The sequence below is a fragment of the Lichenostomus cassidix genome, chromosome 5 (genome assembly GCF_008360975.1).
Source record: "Lichenostomus cassidix isolate B80296 chromosome 5, HeHo_3.0, whole genome shotgun sequence".
Classification (NCBI taxonomy): Eukaryota; Metazoa; Chordata; class Aves; order Passeriformes; family Meliphagidae; genus Lichenostomus; species Lichenostomus cassidix.
In genome coordinates, this window is record NC_139486.1 from 61,928,823 (window position 1) to 61,950,412 (window position 21,590).

The window sequence follows — 21,590 nt, forward strand, 5'->3', positions numbered from 1 at the left end:
CAGCTGCTCTGTCCCTGCCACCCTCTCCCAGTGACTGCAGTGTCCTCCTCAGCTCCTCCCTCCTCTGCCCTGAGCTTCCCTTCCATATCTTGATATTGAAATCAGATGGAAAAATCTTTTTAACACAATGGAAGACGTTAGGAATTGGGAATTCTTTATCTGTGCAGGTCATATGGAAGGATGACCTTTTTCTGTGTGTGGTGAGACTTTTCAACAGGGGTTTCATCCATTATAATAATTCAAAGTAATAAAAACATGTTTCCTTCCTAATACATAAACATTACTTTCCTAGAACTATTTTGCATGCATTCACCTCCTACTGGGAGTCCTTTAATGATCCTGCAGGTTCATTAAGAGAGGTCCCTGGTGGTTGTATTCACTGAATGCTCCAATATTAAAGGTGACCTTGCCATGAACTTTTCCTCTGGCCTTGTGCTGTTGCTTCTTGATACAGAATTTGTCCCAAAAGTACTGCAGGCCTCCTTATCTGTTTCTGCACTGGTTCCACCCACATTTATCATTCTCTGTCCACACCTTTACATACTTTTATCTTTTTGGCCAGCTGGTCTTTCAACAGCTTCAGGGGAGCTGAATATTTTTATTCTCTGTGTTCTTTATCATTCTCCTGCTGAACATTCCAACTGTCCCACCTCCCTCTCCCACCCCACTATTTCCACCACCCTCCTCCCCTGCACATCTCACTTCTCTCCACTGAATCCTTCCTGCTGCAGGGAGCTGCTGAGGAGCTGCATGGTCCATCCCAGGATTCTCCAAGCACTGACTCCACATCCACTCTGACCACAGCTGAGACCCACATCACACTGCCTGCCCAGCATCCATCCATGGAGGTGAGCACTGTGTCCTCAGCTCCTGCCTCACCCACTGTAGGAGATGATCCATGTGAGATAAATACGTCCGACGTGGCCATACACAGTGTCACACTGCTCATCTGCCTTTGTGGGCTGGCTGGGAATGGGGCTGTCATCTGGCATCTCAGACCGAATGTCAGTAATTCAGACATTCTTGATCTGGCTATCGCCGACTTCCTCTTCCTCCTCTTTGCTGTCCCCTCCACCCTGCTCTTGCTGCAGGAGGATGTGTCCTGCTCCACTATCATGCCCCTGGTGTACCTGAGCTTCCTTTACCAGGTGTCTGTGGTCTCCTACTACTGGGGGCTGTGGCTGCTAACAGACAGAAGCATGGCAATGGGCATATACAAGCTCTTCCTGCTCTGCTGCCAATGCCACCTTTCCTGGCGACTGGTGTGGATGATGAACAAAGTGCAATACTGGGCTTTCTTCACTCTCATCATTGTCATTCCCACGGTGACTTCCCTGTGCCCATCACAGGAGCAGGAGCACTGTCAGGTGGCTCTCGTCTCCATGTTCCTCATCATCCTAGTCCTCCTAGCTGGACCTGGCATCATTTCCAGATTGACTGACTTCATTAAGGCCAAACGTGGATCCAAGCAGCAGGAAGCCAAGAAGCGCGACATCGTTATCTTCCTCATTGTGCTCTTCACTCTCCTCATCATCATCTGGAACTTCCTGCACCAGCTCGGTTACATTGTTGTGTCCTCCCAGGTATTTTTCCTGCTCAACTGCATCAACAGCAGCAGCAAACCCTTCATCTACTTCCTGGTGGGAAGATGTTGGAGGAAATGCTCCATGGAGTCCCTAAGGGAATCCCTCCAGAGGGTTTTTGAGGAGCAGGAAGACAACTCTGCCCTCAAAAAAGACACCACCACAGACACAGTGGTCTGAGCCTGTTGATGCCTTCCACTGCACTGCTGAGGGACCCTGGGAGAGTGGCTGAGGGTTTCCTTGAGTCACCTGATTATTAAATATCCATAGGATCTTCCTCCCACAGTGTAATCCTGCAGGAGAAGCGAGCAGGGAATTGCCATCTGTGATGTGGGAGGAATGCTCTGCAGGGAGCACATTGGAGCATGGCTTTCCTCCTCCCTCCCAGGTTCTAGAACACTATTCCCTCAAAGGGATCGTGCCCCACGTGGCTGTGATCCCAAAAATCCCCTGGCACCTGGTTCCTGCATCCCACTGCAGTCTGATATCAATAAACACCATCCTGAACCCTGAGCTGCCTTCATCCCGTCTGCCAGCGCTTGCTGCCTTCCTCTGGCTCCTGCTGCCAGCCGGGAATGGGGGTAAAGGAGGGAGGGAGGGAGGGAGGGGACACAGGCATGGCTTGTGCTCCCTGCAGCAAACATGATCCCGAGTGCCCAGAGCTGGGATGGCAGCGGCACAGCCGGCATGGGCAGGATGGCCCAGGGGCTCAGCATTCCCTTCCCAGCTGCTCTCTGAGTGGCACAGCAAAGATCTCCCTGGTCCCGGCTGGAGCAGGGCAGCAGTGGAGCTGTCAGGGGGAAAGGTGGGCCCTGGGGGAGTCTGGGTGATTCCAAGGGGTTAGGAGAGGTCAGGAAGGGTCTGGATGGTGCCGATCCCAAATGTCCTCACTGGAGAGCAGCAGAGATACAGGTTGTGCTCAAGAGCCAGGAAGGGGCTGGGAAAGCTGTGGGACGGGACGGGACGGGATGGGAGAGGATGGAATGGCATGGCATGGCATGGCATGGCATGGCATGGCATGGCATGGCATGGCATGGCATGGCATGGCATGGCATGGCATGGCATGGCATGGCATGGGAGAATGGAGTGGAAATGTGGACAGGAGTGATACCAAAATAAGCCAGAATAACCTTCCACAGACAATGGGAAGCATCAGCAAGCAGGAATTTTTTATCTGCACAGGACACACTGGTAGATCTCTCCTTGTTCTTTTGTCGGTGGTGAGACTTTACAAGAAGGTTTTATTGATCATAACCACACAGCGTCATTAAAACATCTTTCTCACCTGAAACAAAACATCATTTTCTTAGGACAAATTTCCATGCATTCACCTCCTGCTGGAAGTCCTTTGATGATCCTGCAGGTTCATTAAGGGAGGACTCTGGTGGTTGTATTCACTGAATGCTTCAATATTATATTCTTCAAAATATAAATTGAACTTTTCCTTTGGCCATGTGCTGTTCCTTCTTGTTACAGAACTTGTCCCCAAACCACTAGAGTCCTTCTTACCTGTTTCTTCATTGGTTCCAGCCACGTTTATCGTTCTCTGTCCGCACTTTTATGTCTCTTTATTTTTTTGGCCAGTTCCTCTTTCAGCAGCTTCACGGGAACTGAAAATTTTTATCCCCTCTATCTTTTATCAGTCTCCTGATGAACATCCCAACCTTCCCACCTCCCTCTCCCACCTCACCATTTCCACTGCCCTCCTTCCCTGCACATCTCACTTCTCTCCACTGAATCCTTCCTGCTGCAGGGATCTGCTGAGGAGTTGCATGGTTCATCCCAGGATTCTCCAAGCACTGACTCACCATCCACTCTGACCACAGCCAAGGGCCTCATCCCACCTCCTCCCCAGCATCCATCCAGGGAGTTGATCACTGTGTCCTCACCTCCCACCTCACCCACTGAAGGAGATGACCCGTGTGAGATAAATACCTCCAACATGGCCATAGATGGTGTCACACTGCTCATCTCTGTCTGTGGGCTGGCTGGGAACAGGGCTGTTCTCTGGGTTCTCAGTTTCCATATCTGCAGGATTCCCATCATCATCTACATCCTCAGCCTGACCATTGCCAACCCCACCTGCCTCCTCCTTGCAGTGCCCCTCACCCTGCTCTACCTGCTGGAGGATGTGTCCTGCTGCACTCTCATACCCCCAGCCTATCTGTGCTTGCTTTTCCTGCTGACCCTGCTCTCCTGCAACACGAGGCTGTACTTGCTGACAGCCATCAGCATTGAGAGGCGCAGCTCCATCCTCTGCCCACTCTGGTGCAGCTGCCACCATCCCCAGTATCTCTTGGGATGGTGAGTGCCCTGCTCTGGACCCTCTCCATTGCTGTCATTGCCTCAGTAACTTCCCTGTGCCAATTGCATGAGGTGAGAACTGCCAGGTGGCTCTCATCTCCATGTTTGCTGTTGATCTCCTCATCTGTGCTCCCTCTGTGGTCATTTCCAGCACAGTCCTCCTCATTAAGGTCAAACGTTGCTTCCAGCAGCAGCAATCCAAAAGGCCTCCATGCTGTTATCTTCCAAACTCTGCTTTTCTTCCTCCTCTTCATCCTCCCCTCAGCCTCTGCAATTTCATGCAGCTGCTTGGGAACATTATTGCATCTTCCCCAGGTGTTTTTCTTGTTCACCTGTATCCACCACATCATGAAATGCTTCATCTATTTCTTGGTGGTGAGCCACAGGAAGAACTGTTTCATGAGGTTCCTCCAGCTCTCACTCCAGAGGATCTTTGAGGAGGCAGAAGAAAACACTGCCTGCAGCAATGATCCCACCATGGACACAGCAGTCTAAGCCTGTTGATCCCTTCCCCTGCACTGCTGAAGCACCCCAAGATAAAAAGTATTTGTAGTAGAAAAATTGTGGTGATGAATAGATTGATAGACCTGCTCTATAGACTAAGAGAATACCCCACACCCTGCCCCCTACCCGAGCTGTTGGTTAGAAAGACGGAGGGGGATGAGTGAACAAATGGTGTATGAAAACCTTATTTTTACCTCTCATTTATCCTCTGACTCTGTTAGGTAATTAAATCCCTTTGCAACTTTAAGTTTGAAGCCTGTCTGCCCTTCTTCTGCGTGTCCTACCAATGTCCTATCTCACTTAACTCATTAATTTGGTGTGTTTAACAGGTTTTTTTTCCATTCCCCTCTCCTGCACATCTGCGGCAAGAGAGAGCAGGGGTGCCTGGCCTTTAGTCAGGGTCAAACCCTGACAGGTTTGTTGGAGGGGTCAGGAGGGTTCTGGAGGTGGTCGGGGTGGTCTGGATGCTGCTGATCCCAAATATTCCCCCTGGAGGGCAGCAGAGCTCTACAGGTCATGCTCTATCTCTGCTTTACTTCCTCAGGAGCTATTGCCTAGCAGCAGTGACTGTCCATCCACCAGGGCGAAAACTAGAATACAATGCTTCAATTAACTGACAATCGTTTGCACTTTATTCTGACTTAATATCAGATGGGCAGATCACCTGTTGCAGAACCAAAACATGGATGACCTTTTCTGCAGCATCTTCAGATCTCCTGGCAAGCCCAAAGACAGATTCCCATTAGTGCTTTCTAAAGGTGTTTGAACACAGCCCAGGCATCATCAGTCCATACAATAAAATCTTTATGAACAGTTATAAAAGTCTACACAAAGGGTGCTCTGGTAATCCAAAATTCCCGATCCACCACCCAACCATTCCAAGCAAGACACGCAATTCTCTTACAGTTCATGGTTCTTGCTTAGTTTTCTTTGGCCTCGGAGAATTTCAAAAGCCAGGAAGCTCACAGTCTTCTTCATCCCTTGGGCCTTCTCTCTCAATCCCCTGTAATCATTTAATCTTCCAAAGTTTAACAATTCAACAGTTGGGTCTCAGCAGTGTTCTTTTGTTTTGGTGGCCAGCAGAATATCATCAACATGTTGTAACAGAGCCTCTTGCAGATTAAAGGTCTTCTATTCTTCTAATTCCTTTGACAGTTGATTCTCCAAAACTGTGGGGCTATTTCTAAATCCCTTTCGAAATGCAGACTTGCCTGTGGATTTTCCCACTTAAATGTGAATTGTTCCTGCATGCATGGCTTAGAGGTGTGCAGAAAAAAGCATCTTTTAAATCTATTGCAGTGAACCATTAAAATATTTTTTTTATTACTGGGGTTTTTTTTTGCCTGATTATGAGTGTATATGAGTTAGCTATCATTCTATCTTATTAATTACTAAAAATCCCTTTCAATATTTCAAATTTAAAGGATATTGGTTATGTCTTACCAGGCCTGTGCCTGACTTTAGTTTGATTCTTACAGGTTCCACTCTTTGATTTTCCAGGAATCTCACTGGCCCACACAATGGGGATTACTGCATCAACCTTTTTTTGGGGGGGTAGGTTCAGAATGGGAAGTCAGTTCCTGCAACATAAAAATTGAAGCTTCTACATATTTAGGGATTTCAGGGATTTCAATGTGAATTTAATTGGACTGAAAAGGGGCCACATTTCACAAGTCCTGATGGCACCGACAACTGTGATAAAGTCATTCCTTAACTCCCCTTGCAGGGTATTTAATACTGCATAACCAGCTCCTGTGTTTACCAAAAACCCCATTTTTCATTCCTCAGTTCCTCTGCCAGGGAAGAAACATCTGGTCCCTCTTCACAAGTCCTCTGCTCATGCCACGAGAGGGTTTGCAGAAGTGCTGGGTTTTACATGAGGCCATTCCCTCTTTCATCCTGTTTACAATATCCACATTGATTTGTTCCCACTTTTCCTAATGAAGCTCCAGGAACTCAAACACTTCTCCTGCCATGAGGCTCTCCCCTGCCCACCCAGGGGTGAGAGTCCTTTGCTGATTTCTTTCTGCTCTCATTTTCTATTTAGTTCTGTTTAGTTATTTCCTGTTTGGGTTTTTTTCTTTTTTCAATTCATATGTACTGTCCATGCAGCAGCAAACAGCTTACTCATATCAAAATACTCAAAACCCTCTCTTGTCTGGATTTTCTGGAGTTTTGTTCAGCTATCATCTGAGGGCTGTCCTAGGAAAACAGGAGCCAGGAGACTTTTACTCTCCTCCCGAACCTCCTCATATTTATTGCTTTCTTATCTAATCCTGCAGCTAGCCTTCTCACTCCTCTCTGCACAGGACTTTGCAGCTCAATTGTAAACCGTTTTTTTCTTTGGCCATCTAAATGCTTAGAGCAGACTTGTCCCATGCTACACACAGAACACCAACATTTAATCCTTTTCTCCATGTTGTCTTTCTCTAAAGGCAAACCAAAAGGATCCAAAGGTACTACAATCCCTTTGCTATTCAGGGTGATTTCTCCAAGAGAAAAACATTTCAGAATCCATCAATTCATCCCATTTTGTCCTCAACACAAGAACAACATCAGCTGCAAAAAATATTATTGTCTAAGGTACCATTTTTGGCCAATTTTGACCCAAATCTAATTCATACAAAGGCTGCTGTTAATTACAATATTAAAATAAATTCGCCCTGGCAGCTGTTCCACCAGAGGATCTTCCAATCTTCCTTCAATGTTTCAATGTATATCCAAGTGGTGGGTTTTTTTTAAATATCATCCCTTTTAATGACTTTAGATTGACCTGAACCCATAATGACAGGATATGTGATTTAATTTCCAAAACAACCATGTTCCAACAAAAAAAAAAACAAACAAACAAAAAAAACCAACCAAAAAACTAAAAACTAAAAAACCCAACAAAACTAAAACATTAAAAAAAACCAATCAACCAAACAAAAGAAACAAACCAGCGATGCAAAACCAAAAACCAAGACAGGTTCCAAAATGCCAAAAACTGCTTACAGCAATACCAAAAATCAAGGTTACCAAAGACAAAAAATCTCCTTATAAAAGACCAAAAAACTAAGTTCCAAAAATACAAAAAAATCACCAAGTTTAAAAAATACCAGTTTCAACATATCAAAATAATTTCTTTTCAATCTACCAGAATATCAAGTTCTAAAGAAGCAAAATAAGCCAACATCAAAATATCAAATTCCAAAACACCAGTTTTGGAAGGCATCTTATATGGGCAAGCTTCCCACACCGGAAAAAATGCCTCATTGTCAAAATGTCAAAACTGTGTCCCAGATAAATGCAGGTGAATCACTGGTTTTCTCCAGGAAAGTCCACATGCTGGCACACAATCTCTGGAGGAACAACCCAGGTTTCACATGAGATCAGGCAGTTCTCCCACCTGGTTTCACCAGAAATAATCCCAAAATGGGCAGGAATAAAATTTCTAACACAATGCAAAGCACTAGGAAGCAGGAATTCTTTACCTCCACAGGACACATAGAAGGATCTCTCCTTGTTCTGTGTGCACTGAAACTTTTCAACAGGGTTTTATCCATTATAACCATACGTAGGCATTAAAACATGATTCTTATCTACTACATAAACATAATTTCCCTGGAACTAATTTCCATGCATCTACCTCCTACTGGAAGTCTTTTGATGATTCTGGAGGTTTAACAAGATGATCTCTGGTGGTCACATTCACTTACTGCTGTGATATTAAAGGTGACCTTGCCTTGAACTTTTCCTTCGGCCATGTGCTGTTGCTTCTTGTAACAGAACTTGTCCCAAAACTACTCTCCTTATCTGTTTCTCCACTGGTTCCAGTCATGTTTATCATCCTGTGTCCACACCTTTTCATCCTTTTATCTTCTTGGCCAGTTGGTCTTTCAGCAAATTCAGGGGAGCTGAATATGCTTATTCTTTCTGTCATTTACCATCCCCCTGCTGAACGTCCCACCCCTCCCACCTCCCCCTCCCACCCCACCATTTCCACCACCCTCCTCCCCTGCACATCTCACTTCTCTCCACTGAATCCTTCCTGCTGCAAGGAGCTGCTGAGGAGCTGCATGGTCCATCCCGGAATTCTCCAAGCACTGACTCCCCATCCATTCTGACCACAGCCAGAGACCACATCCCACTGCCTGCCCAGCATCCATCCATGGAGGTGAGCACCATGTCCCTGCCTCCCCCCTCACCCACCGAAGAAGAAGATCCATGTGGGATTGATGCCACCAACATGGGCATACACAGTGTCACGCTGCTCATCAGCCTCTGTGGGCTGGCTGGGAATGGGGCTGTCTTCTGGCTCCTCCAGAGGAACCCCATCACCTACTACATCTTCCGCCAGAGCGTCACCGACTTCCTCTTCCTTGTCTTCATGGTCCCCTCCACCCTGCTCTTCCTGCAGGAGGATGTGTCCTGCTCTTCTCTTGTGCCCATGATGTATTTGAGCTTGCTTCTCCACCTATCGCTGTTCTGCTACTACTTGGGGATGTTCCGGCTGGCGTTCTTCAGCATCGACAGATCCATGTCCATCCTCTGCCAACTTTGCTGCAGCTACAAAGTCCCTGAGCGCCTGTTTTGGGTGATGATGGATGGCCTGTTCTGGGTCTTCTTCTTCACTTTCGTGGCTGTCATTCCCACAGTGAATTCCCTATGCCAGTCACATGAGCAGGAGCACTGCCGGGTGGCTCTCATCTCCCTGTATGCCCTCAACCTCCTCCTCTTTGCTGCACCCCTGGTCATTTCCAGCACAATCCACTTCATTCATTTCAAGCGTGGCTTCCAGCAAAAGCAACACCAGAGACTCGATGTTGCTATCTTCCTTACTGTGGTCTTCAGTCTGCCCCTCTGCCTCTGGAATTTCCTGGAGCAGCTTAGCTACACTGTTGTGTCCTCCCAGGTTGTTTTCCTGCTCACATGCATCACCAGCACCATCAAACCCTTCATCTACTTCTTGGTGGGCAGCTGGAAGAGACACTATTCCATGGAGAGCTGCAGGAGGCACTTCTCCAAGCAGTGTCTAAGGGAGATCCTCCAGAGACTCTTTGAGGAGCCAGAAGAAAACACTGCCTCCAGCAATGATGCTGCCACGGACACAGCAGTCTGAGCCTGTTGATCCTTCCCCTGCACTGCTGAAGGACCCCAGGACAGTGACTGAGGGAGTCTTTGAGTCACCTGATGAATAAATATCCACAGGATCACCCTCCCTGTGCTGCTGCATCCCCTTCCCCTTTCCAGGCTGCACTGCCATCTCAGAAATGCTCCTGAGGCCTCGGCCTTGAGGAGCAGCCCCTGGGCTCAGCTGCTCTGGAGCTGATCACAAACTCCGTCTGCTCCCAGGAACTGCTGCTCTCCAACGAGCTCCTGGCTTTTAGGAATACCCTTGGAAACTGGTTTCCTTGCCTGAATGGCACAACATCCCTGTCCTCACACTCCCAAAGAAGGTTTCCGACTCAAAGCGCAGCCAGGTCAAACACAGTTGTGACTAAAGCCCATCTCTTGGTGCACTGTAAACAGCAGTCCAAAAGGAGACCCTTGGAGCTCTCCTGAGCCCCAGCAGCTCTGACCAGAACCTCCCTCTCAGTGGGGCCTCTCCAAGACAGGAACTCTCTCGCTTGCTGCACTTGGGGGATCCCCAAACACCTATGGATCCTGGGCTGATCCCCACACTGCTCCAGGCTCAACCATTTGTCCATTCTGCAGATGCAAAAGAATCCAGGCTGAGCACTTCACTGCCTTTGAGGGGAATTTCTCTCAGGGGTATTTTCACCCTTCACTGACTCTTTCTATCTCTGTGCACACACGTGTCCATCTGCTATGGAAATGTGGGAGAAATGCTGCTCTCTCAGGTGTTTAAATACCTGAGATGTGTGAGTAAATTAGGCCTGTAAGGAAAGTTAAGGTACAAGATTAAATGCTGTTAATTGTTATTCCTCTGTTGAATTGCTGAGTTTAAGGTGTAAGTTAAGTACCGTTCTCTTTGAGTACTGTTAAGCTTTTAGGCTATTTTCCTTTTTATCCTTACCCTCACTGGCCTTTTCTCACACACACACACACGGATAGTTCTTTGTTGCGCTGTTCCTCAATATTAAATCTGGTTTTTACTGATATCCTTGCTGGTGGTTTTGTGCCTTCAGAAATTCTTCCTCTGCCCTGGCTTTGGCCTCTCCCTCAGCAGGCTCTGATGGTGCAGCTGCAAGGGGAGGGAGAGTCTGTGCTCCTCAGCACAGCCACCACCTTCCAGGAGCAGGGTGACACCTCTGTTTGTCACCACAGGCTCCACATGGCATCGCCCATCTCCCTGTGGCTTCACTGAGGTCACTGAGCTGAGGGTGTTCAGCCTGGAGAAGGGAAGGCTTCAGGGAGACCTTAGAGCCCCATCTGGTGCCTACAGGGGCTCCAGGAACTGGAGAGGCACTTTGGACAAGGGCCTGCAGTGATGGGAATAGGAGGATGGCTTCATACTGCCAGAGAACAGGGTTAGATGGAATATTGGGAAGGAATTCTAGCCTGTAAGAGTGGAGGTCTTGCCCCAGGACCCCTGGAAGTGTTCCAGGCCAGGTTGGATGGGTTTTGGAAGAATCTGGTCTGGTGGAAGGTGTCCCTGTTGGCAAAGGTAGGGTAAAAACAATCACTAGTGCTCCCAAAGCTGAGAAGGGCAAAGAAGAGCTGCTGGTGAAGGGCTGGAAAGGAGATAAGAGCACTCCGAAATCTGGTGTCTAATAGCTTTCATTGCATCCTTAAGGACATTAGCAGTAATTAATATGGGTTCTAAGTAACCAGGCTGCAAGCAACTCTTTGCTGTCCTTCCCTTGGGCTCTTAGACTCCACATTACGGAAGAAAAATTGAAATTCTTGTCTGAGGAGTGCTTCCTCGGACCCAGGGGAGGTTTGGACAGTGATCCTGGAGCTCTTCCCAGAATGGGAGTTGTTTCTGACAAGCACCCAGCTGCCTCCCCAGCACTGCCAGCATTCCAATGCCAACAGCACCACCAGCATCTCTCTGCTGCTGGAGGGACCATGACACCTCAGGGAACAGAAATGAGCAATGGTAGAAACCTGTAGGGAGAGGGAAGGCAGATGGAGAATGAAACATTCTGCAGGGAAGGAGTGTTTCTAATGAGGAGGAAATGAAGAGCCATTAGCAAAATTCTTCATTTGGAGCTTTTGACAAAAGCCAACTCCTTTGTAGACAAAGAAAAAACAACAAAACAACAAGATAAATAATCCCAAGGAAGTGAAGCTCTAATGTAGCCAAAGATGCAATTTTTGACTCCCCCATGTCTACACTGAGACTTGGGGAGCAACACTGTGGCAGTAGATAGATCTTCTCCTTCATGTTACTGACCTGGGAGGATCCACTTTACCATATGGATATAAAAAAGAGCAAGAGGTACCAGGAAGCACCACTGATCTGGACAGACACCCTTTGCCTGCTGCTGCCCCACACTCGACAGGTCAGTGCAATGTTTGCCTTCCTCCCTACCCCACCTGCCTCTCCTCCAGCAGCTGCTCTGTTCCTGCCACTCTCTTCCTGGGACTGCAGTGTCCTGCCCAGCTCCTCCCTCCTCTGCCCTGAGCTTCCCTTCCACATCTTCGCCTGAACATCCCAACCCTCCCACCTCCCTCTCCCACCCTCATAATTTCCACCACCCTCCTCCCCTGCACATCTCACTGCTCTCCACTGAATCCTTCCTGCTGCAGGGAGCTGCTGATGAGCTGCATGGTCCATCCTGGGATTCTCCAAGCACTGACTTCCCATCCACTCTGATCACAGCCAGGGGCCTCATTCCACTGCCTGCCCAGCATCCATCCATGATGTGAGCACCATGTCCCCACCTCTTGCCTCACCCACGGAAGGAATGTATCTGTGTGGGGTCAAGGTCACCAGAAACACTATCGTAACCATTATCACAGTGCTCATCTGCTTCGGAGGGATGGCTGGGAATGGGGCTGTCCTCTGGCTCCTCGGATTCTTCATCCACAGGAAGCCCATCACTGTCTACATCTTCCACATGGCCATCACTGATTTTGTCTTCCTCTTCCTCATGGTCGCCTCCACAATATTTTTCCTGCATGACAACATGAAGTGCTTCCCTTCCATACACATCAGTTACCCGGTATTTGTTGCTGAGCTGTTGCTGTTTTTCTACAATCTTGGGCTGTACCTGCTGGCAGCCATCAGCATTGAGAGGTGCAGATCCACCTTCTGCCCTCTCTGGTGCCTTAGTCAACATCCCCAGCACCACTTGAAGGTGCTGAGTATCATGCTTGTGGCCTTCTCCATCACTGCCATTCCCATGCTTACTTCACTGTTGCAGTCTGCTAAGGATGAGGGCTACTGGGTCGTTTTCTTCTTCATGTTCATGCTACACCTTTTCCTCTTTGCTTCAACCATGGTCATTTCCAGCACAACCCTCTTCAAGAAAGACAAGTATGGTTCTCAGAATCAGCAATATGAGAGGCTTGACATCATTATCTTTCTCATGGCCCTCTTTGGTCTCCCCTCCAGCCTCTACATTCTCCTGGAGCAGATCCACCTCATCTCTGGGTCCTTCCCTGTTCATTTCCTCCTCGCCTCCATCCACAGTACCCTCAAACCCTTAATCTACTTCTTGGCAATGAGGAGCTGGAGGCACTGCTCCACAGGGTCACTCTGGCTCTCCCTCCAGATGGTCTTTGAGGAGCTGGAAGAAAACACTCCCAGCAGAAATGATGCTGCCAGGGACACAGCACTCTGAGCCTGTTGATCCCTTCCACTGAACTGCTGAAGGACCCTGGGAGAATGGCTGAGGGTTTCCTTGAGTCATCTGATTAAGAAATATCCAAAGCATCATCCTCCTGCAATGTAATCCTCCAGGAGAAGGCAGCAAGAGCAAGCAGCAGGAATTGCGCAGGGAGCACATTGAAGCATGGCTTTCCTCCTCCCTCCCAGGTCCTAAAATATTATTCCCAAAAAAGGATCATGTCTCACATGGCTGTGATCCCAAAATCCCCCTCGCACCTGGTTCCTGCATCCCACTGCAGTCTGATATCAATAAACAGCATCCTGAACCCTGAGCTGCCTTCACCCTGTCTGCCAGCACTTGCTGCCTTCCTCTGGCTCCTGCTGCCAGCCGGGAATGGGGGTAGAGGGAGGGAGGGAGGGGACACAGGCATGGCTTGTGCTCCCTGCAGCAAACATGATCCCGAGTGCCCAGAGCTGGGATGGCAGCGGCACAGCCGGCATGGGCAGGATGGCCCAGGGGCTCAGCATTCCCTTCCCAGCTGCTCTCTGAGTGGCACAGCAAAGATCTCCCTGGTCCCGCTGGAGCAGGGCAGCAGTGGAACTGTCAGGGGGGAAGGTGGCCCTGGGGGGAGTCTGGGTGTGTCGGAGGGGTCAGGAGAGGTTAGGAAGGGTGTGGATGGTGCTGATCCCAAATGTCCTCACTGGAGAGCAGCAAAGCCTGCAGGCAGGTCGTGCTCAGAGCCAAGGAGCAACCCTTGGCTGGGAAAGCTGCGGGATGGCATGGCATGGCATGGCATGGCATGGCATGGCATGGCATGGCATGGCGAGTGGATTGGACATATGGATGGTGAGCAGCAATGAGGACAAGATAGGGTTAAGGACCATGAAATGGGAGTCGGAATGAGGATGGAATAGGAGGATGGGGATAGGACAGGTCACAGCTCAGATGTACTGCCTTAGGCCTAAGAGAGCTTTCAGCAATGATCCAGGAGCTCTTCCCAGAATGGGAGTTGTTCCTGAGAATCACCCAGCTGACTCCCCAGCACTGCCAGCATTCCAGTGCCACCAGCAGCACCAGCATCCCTCTGCTGCTGGAGGAAACACGATCCCTCAGGGAAGAGAAACAAGGAATGGAAGGGGGAAGGCAATTAGAGAATGGGACATTCTGCAGGGAAGGAGTGTTTCTAATGAGGAGGAATGAGGAGCCATTCACAAAGACAAAGACCACTGTGGCTAGCACAGGTTTTTCCCATGAGAAGTTTTCTTGTGTTTTGTAAATAAAGATAAAGTTTGGATGTTGTTGGAACAGTGTCCCAGAACTTGGGCAGTGCAGGCCTGGCCAATCAGGCCTGGGGAAAGGCTTCTGACTGACCAATCTGGGTGACTTTTGAGAACTCTATATATGTGATGAAATCAAAACAATAAAGGTCATTCCTTCTTGCCACTGAGAACTGGTGCATTCATTACTCTGCTAGCTGCTCAACAGCGACAGACCACTTGCTTCATGAGGAAAAAAAATCAAGATCAGTAATCCTAAGGCTATGGAACTCTGATGTAGCCATAAGGGTTAAACTGATTCTGACTGCCCTATGACCACAGCAAGACTTCAGGAGCAACATCGGGACAGGGCATGGAGAGGAGCCAGTGGGACAGGAGTGGGGATCTCCTGGGGATCTGGGCTCTTTCTCCCTCCTGTTACTGACCTGGGAGGTTCTGCTTTAGGGTATTGATCCCAAAGCAGCAGGAGGGACCAGGAAGCACCACTGATCTGGACAGACACCCTTTGCCTGCTGCTGACCCACACTCAACAGGTCAGTGCAATGTTTTCCTTCCTCCCTACCCCACCTGCCTCTCCTCCAGCAGCTGCTCTGTTCCTACCACCCTCTCCCGGTGACTGCAGTGTCCTCCCCAGATCCTCACTCCTCTGCCCTCAGCTTCCCTTCTATATCTTGATATTGAAATCAGGTGGAATCAACTTTCTAATGCAATGGAACATGTTAGGAATTGGGAATTCTTTATCTGTGCAGGTCATACTGAAGGATCTCTCCTTTTGCTGTGTGTGGTGAGACTTTTCAACAGGGTTTTTATCCATTACAATCATTCAAAGTCATAAAAACATGTTTCTTTTCTAATACATAAACATCACTTTCCTAGAACTATTCTCCATGCATTCACCTCCTACTGGAAGTCGTTTAATGATCCTGCAGGTTCATTAAGAGAGGTCACTGCTGGTTGTATTCACTGAATGCTGCAATATTAAAGGTGACCTTTCCTTGAACTTTTCCTCTGGCCATATGCTGTTGCTTCTTGGTATAGAATTTGTCCCAAAACCACTGCAGGCCTCCTTATCTATTTCTCCACTGGTTCCACCCACATTTATCATTCTCTGTCCGCACTTTTATATATTCTTATTTTTTTGGCCAGTTCCTCTTTCTGCAACTTCATAGGAACTGAATATTTTTATTGTCTCTGTCCTTAATCAGTCTCCTGATGAACATCCCAACCTTCCCACCTCCGTCTCCCACCTGTCCAAACCACGACACTCCCAGATTCACCATAGCATGTGCTGTGTATGTGCACAGACACAGAAAGAAACATTGCAACGTTCCTGGTACCTCTTGCTCCTTTGGGATCACTCTCCTAAAGCAGATCGTCCCAGGTCAGTATCATGAAGGAGAAAGTGCCCAGGTCCCCTGGAGATCCCTTCTCCTGTCTTGCCAGCTCTTCTCCATGCCCTGTCCCACTGGTCCTCCATAAGAGTTGGTGGAGTCACTGGGGAGTCGGAAATTGTAACTTTGACTAAATCAGACTAAATGAGAGCTCCAGTCCCTCTGGGTCTTTTTTTTTTTTTTTTTCCCTGCAGCAGAAGTGGCTTTTGTCAAAACCTCGAAATGCAGAATTTTACAAATAGCTCCTCTTTACCTCCTTATTAGATACACTCCTTCCCTGTAGAATGTCTAATTCTGCATCTGCTTTCCTTCTCCCAACAGCTTTCTACCATTCCTCATTCCTCTTCCCTGAGAGATCATAGTCCCTCCAGCAGCAGAGAGATGCTGGTGGCACCGGAATGCTGGCAGTTCTGGCAGAGCTGAGGAGGCAGCTGGGTGGTTCTCAGAAGCAACTCCATTTCTAGGTTGAGCATCAAAATCATTGCCAAAACCGCCCCTGGGCCCAAGGAACTACATCTGAGCTGCTTCCCATCCTATCCCCATCCCATCCCATCCCATCCCATCCCATCCCATCCCATCCCATCCCATCCCATCCCATCCTGCAGCTTTCCCAGCCACTCCCTGGCTCCAAGCATGACCTGTCAGACTCTGCTGCCCTGCAGGGGGACATTTGGGATAGACAGCATCCAGACCCACTCCGATCTCCTCCAGACCCCTCCAGATACCTCTGAGAACCACCAGAACCCTGCCAGGGTTGTTTTTTCCCCCAACAGCCTCAACAGGACCCTGGGCAGTGTCTCTGCTTCTCCCAGCCATTCTTGCCCTTATATCCTAAAATGAACAATCTAGCAAAGGAACAACACTTTACAGCATGTAACTGAACTTATAACTCATGACTTGACCTTCTTCACAGGCCTGACTCACTCAGATATTGCAGGTACTTAAACACCTGAGGGAGCAGCATTTCTCCCTCTGTTGATTTTTTTGGCCTGGTTTTGGGTAGCAGAGGGGCCACAGAGATGCTCCTGAGAGAAGCTACAGGAAGATTTCACCATGTCCAGCAGAGCCAATCCCTGATGGATCTGAAGTTGCTGGACATACTGCTGGCCAAGGCTGCGCCAACTAGAGATGGTGGTGACACCTCTGTGTTAACATATTCAAAACGAAATCAAAACACATGTGCACACAGCTGTTTCTAGCCAGAGAAGGAGGAGGTGAGAATATGTGAGTGACACAATATGGAAACACCAAGGTCAGTGGAGAAGGAGGGGCAGGAGGTGCTCCAGGCACTGGAGCTGAATTTCCTCCGCAGGCTGTGGTGAGGACCATGGTTGAGCATGCTGTGCCCCTGCAGCCCATGGGGTCCATGGGGGATGCAGAGATCCACTCAGCCCGTGGGGACATGCCCACACCGGAGCAGGTGGATGCCTGGAGGAGGCTGTGAGCCAGTGGGTGTCCCAATGGAGAGAGAGCCCTTGATTCCAGGCTGGAGCAGCCTGTCCTTGAAGGACTGCACCCCATGGACGAGGGACCCACAGTGCAGCAGTTTGGGAGGACTGACTGCCTGTGGGGGGGGCTCACATTGCAGCAGGTGTGTATGTGCTGCTGATGTGGGAATGGAACCATGCTGCAAAAATTCCCACAGAACTGTCTCCTATGGAAGACACCCCATGGCAATGCAGAGGAAGGACTTCTCTCTCTGAGCAGTGGAAGAAGATACTGGTGATGAACTGACATAAACCCCCACACCCTGTCTTTCTGTGCTATCAGTGGGAAGGAGGGGTTGAGGGTAGAAAGGGTGTCTTTAACATTTTTTTTTTTACTTCACATTATCCTCCTCTGTCTCTGTTAGTAATAAATTCACTTTGTAAGTTAAACCTCTTTTGCACTTAGAGTGTTTTCTCCCAGTCCTTATTCCAGCTCATTAACACTTTGGTAATTTTTTTTATTTTCCCTCCTCTGCCCAGCTGTGGCAGGGGAGAGCAAGTGAGCAGCTTTTGTGGGTGCCTGGCGTATGGCCAGCGTCCAAACCACAACACTCCCAGATTTGCCATTGCCTGTGCCACGTATGTGCACAGAGACAGAAAGAGACAGTGCAAAGTTCCTGTGACAAATTCCCCTCAAAGGCAGAGAAATGCTCATTCCAGGTGCCTTTGCCTCTCCTTACTGGGTGAAGGGTTGAGCCTCGAGTAGCAGGGGGATTGGCCAGGGATTTGTCAGTGTTGGGGATAGCCTGAGTGCAGCAAACGAGAGAGTTCCTGGCATGGAGAGGCCCCACTGAGAGGGAGGTTCTGGTCAGTGCTGCTGGGGCCCAGGAGAGTTCCCAGGGTCTCCTTTTGGACTGCTGTTTATAGTGCCCAAGAGATGGGCTTTAGTCACAACCATGTTTGACCTGGCCACACTTCAGGTCAGACACTTTCTTTGGGAGTGTGAGAACAAGGATGTTGTGCCATTCAGGCAAGAAAACCAGTTTCCAAGGGTATTCCTAAAAGCCAGGAGCTCGTTGGACAGCAGCAGTTCCTGGGAGCAGACGGAGTTTGTGATCAGCTCCAGAGCAGCTGAGCCCAGGGGCTGCTCCTCAAGGCCGAGGCCTCAGGAGCATTTCTGAGATGCCAGTGCAGCCTGGAAAGGGGAAGGGGATGCAGCAGCACAGGGAGGGTGATCCTGTGGATATTTATTCATCAGGTGACTCAAAGACTCCCTCAGCCACTGTCCTGGGGTCCCTAAGCAGTGCAGGGGAAGGGATCAACAGGCTCAGACTGCTGTGTCCATGGTGGGATCATTGCTACAGGCAGTGTTTTCTTCTGGCTCCTCAAAGATCCTCTGGAGGCAGAGCTGGAGGAACCTCATGGAGCACTTTCTCCTGTGGCTCACCACCAAGAAATAGCTGAAGCATTTGATGCTGTTGTGGATGCAGGTGAGCAAGAAAAACACCTGGGAAGATGCAATAATGTTCCCAAGCAGCTGCAGGAAATTGCAGAGGCTGAGGGGAGGATGAAGAGGAGGAAGAAAAGCAGAGTTTGGTAGATAACAGCATGGAGCCCTTTGGGTTGCTGCTGCTGGAAGCCACGTTTGACCCTAATGAGGAGGACTGTGCTGGAAATGACCACAGAGGGAGCACAGATGAGGAGATCAACAGCAAACATGGAGATGAGAGCCACCTGGCAGTGCTCACCTCATGCAATTGGCACAGGGAAGTCACTGAGGCAATGACAGCAATGGAGAGGGTCCAGAGCAGGGCACTCACCATCGCAAGAGACACTGGGGATGGTGGCAGCTGCACCAGAGTGGGCAGAGGATGGAGCTGCACCTCTCAATGCTGATGGGTGTCAGCAAGTACAGCATTGTGTTGTGGGGGGGCAGGGTCAGCAAGAAAAGCAAGCACAGATAGGCTGGGGGCATGAGAGTGCAGCAGGACACATTCTCCAGCAGGTAGAGCAGGGTGAGGGGCACTGCAAGGAGGAGGCAGGTGGGGCTGGCAACGGTCAGGCTGAGGATGTAGATGATGATGGGAATCCTGCAGATATGGAAGCTGAGAACCCAGAGAACAGCCCTGTTCCCAGCCAGCCCACAGACAGAGATGAGCAGTGTGACACCTTCTATGGCCATGCTGGAGGTATTTATCTCACACGGGTCATCTCCTTCAGTGGGTGAGGTGGGAGGTGAGGACACAGTGATCAACTCCATGGATGGACACTGGGCAGGCAGTGGGATGAGGCCCTTGGCTGTGGTCCGAGTGGATGTGGAATCAGTGCTTGGAGAATCCTGGGATGGACCATGCAACTCCTCAGCAGATTCCTGCACTGAATTCACTGGGGAGAAGTGAGATGTGCAGGAGAGGAGGGCAGTGGAAATGGTGGTGTGGGAGAGCGAGGTGGGAGGGTTGGGATGTACATCAGGAGACTGATTAAAGACAGAGACAATAAAAATATTCAGTTCTTGTGAAGTGGCTGAAAGAGGAGCTGGTGTAAAAAATAAGACGATATAAAAGTGCAAACAGAGAATGAGAAACGTGGCTGGAACCAAAGGAGACCTGCAGTGGTTTTGGGACAAATTCTGTATCAAGAAGCAGCAGCACATGGCCAAAGGAAAAGTTCAAGGCAAGGTCATCTTTAATATTGAAGCATTCAGTGAATAAAACCACTAGAGACGTCTCTTTATGAACCTGAAGGAACATCAAATGACTTCCAGTAGGAGGTAAATGCATCAAATTACTTCCAGGACAGAAGTGTTTATATATGAGATTAGAAACTGATTTTTATGAATCTGTATGGTTATGACGCATGAAACCCCTGTTGTAAAGTCTCACCACAGACAAAGAACAAGGAGAGATCCTTCTGCGTGTCCCGTGAAGGAAAAAATTCCTGCTTCCTGATGCTTCCCATTATGTTAGTTTATTCTGGCCCATATTGGAATTGGCTCTCAATCCATCTCCCTTCTCCAACCCTCTCCCGTGCCATGCCATGCCATGCCATGCCATGCCATGCCATGCCACCCTGCAGGTTTCCTGGCCAAGGGTTGCTCCTTGGCTCTGAGCACGACCCGCCTGCAGGCTCTCCTGCTCTCCAGTGAGGACATTTGGGATCGGCACCATCCAGACCCTTCCTGACCTCTCCTGACCCCTTGGACACGCCCAGACTCCCCTGGGACTACCTTTCCCCCCTAACAGCCCCACTGCTGCCCTGCTCCAGCCGGGACCAGGGAGATCTTTGCTGTGCCACTCAGAGAGCAGCTGGGAAGGGAATGCTGAGCCCCTGGGCCATCCTGCCCATGCCGGCTGTGCCGCTGCCATCCCAGCTCTGGGCACTCGGGATCATGTTTGCTGCAGGGAGCACAAGCCATGCCTGTGTCCCCTCCCTCCCTCCCTCCCTCCACCCCCATTCCCGGCTGGCAGCAGGAGCCAGAGGAAGGCAGCAAGCGCTGGCAGATGGGGTGAAGGCAGCTCAGGGTTCAGGATGCTGTTTATTGATATCAGACTGCAGTGGGATGCAGGAACAAGGTGCCAGCGTGATTTTGGGATCACAGCCATGTGGGGCACAATACCTTTTGGGGGAATATTGTTCTAGGACCTGGGAGGGCAGAGGAAAGTCATGCTCCAATGTGCTTGCCACAAAGAATCCGTCCCATATGCACCAGCTCCCTTCTCCTGTGGCAGGCAGTCGGATTCTTGATGCAGATGCATTGGCTGCTGCTGCTGCTTGTTGTCAGCTTATACAGCTTGCCAAATGCACGTGTAAGAATTTCACTTCTCAAGGAACTTGAGATGTTAATTGTGTTTCTTTTATTTTGCAGCTGCAAGTGTTAGTGTGCTCTTGCTCTAATTGATGGGCACTGCCAGTTTCTTAGACAGATGGGAATGAATTCTGGTGTTCCAGTTAGAAGTCACCATCTGTCTTGGTTTGAAAAGAAACCAGTGGGAGATCACAAGTCAAGATTGAAATTAAAAATAAGTGAAATAATACAAGGAAAAGCACTGACAAAGTCAGATACAACCTAACACCCTGTTAGGGTGGTGGTAGCAGTCCAACTGCAGTAGTCCAGTTGAAGCGGTGATCCTGTGAAGGTCTAGTCTCCAGCTGAAGATCCAGTGGTAGCTCTTGTCCTCTGGGAACCCAGTGGACAGGGCTAGCTCAGGCAGTTCCAAGGCCAGGTTATATCCACGTGGGAACACCTGGTTCCTCCCTCCTGGGCAGAGCATCCCACAATGGGATGAGATAAGTCCATGAGTGTCCCTGATGGCCCATTGCCTGTCATGCGGGGTGGGTCATTAGCAGGTGATAGCAGCTAACGGCCCACAGCTGGTGGTAA

General features: G+C 49.3%; 4 protein-coding genes and 1 pseudogene across 6 annotated transcripts in view; 4 read left to right on the top strand and 1 right to left on the bottom strand.

The window, feature by feature from the left end:
- Positions 1–21,590, top strand: part of LOC146436962 (mas-related G-protein coupled receptor member X4-like) — a 149,860-nt gene that overhangs the window by 110,989 nt on the left and 17,281 nt on the right. Inside the window, exon 1 of one of the 3 annotated variants that reach the window (XM_085063405.1) lies at positions 14,868–14,924. The exons of the other annotated variants lie outside the window; for them this stretch is intronic. The gene's annotated coding sequence lies outside the window, so the exon portion shown is untranslated. Of the gene's footprint in view, positions 1–14,867; positions 14,925–21,590 lie in introns of those variants that run through there. 3 annotated transcript variants of the gene reach the window in all.
- Positions 25–2,096, top strand: LOC146436976 (proto-oncogene Mas-like). Its single transcript, XM_085063414.1, has 2 exons — positions 25–848; positions 1,149–2,096. Exons 1-2 carry the CDS (start codon positions 843–845, stop codon positions 1,761–1,763), a joined length of 621 nt encoding a protein of 206 aa, XP_084919540.1. The 5' UTR covers positions 25–842; the 3' UTR covers positions 1,764–2,096.
- Positions 8,398–9,872, top strand: LOC146436977 (proto-oncogene Mas-like). Its single transcript, XM_085063379.1, has one exon. It carries the CDS (start codon positions 8,542–8,544, stop codon positions 9,490–9,492), a length of 951 nt encoding a protein of 316 aa, XP_084919505.1. The 5' UTR covers positions 8,398–8,541; the 3' UTR covers positions 9,493–9,872.
- LOC146436978 (mas-related G-protein coupled receptor member H-like) lies at positions 12,323–13,126 on the top strand. Its single transcript, XM_085063867.1, has one exon. The coding sequence runs from the start codon at positions 12,323–12,325 to the stop codon at positions 13,124–13,126; it is 804 nt and encodes a 267-aa protein (XP_084919993.1).
- LOC146436979 (mas-related G-protein coupled receptor member H-like) lies at positions 18,008–19,526 on the bottom strand (annotated as a pseudogene).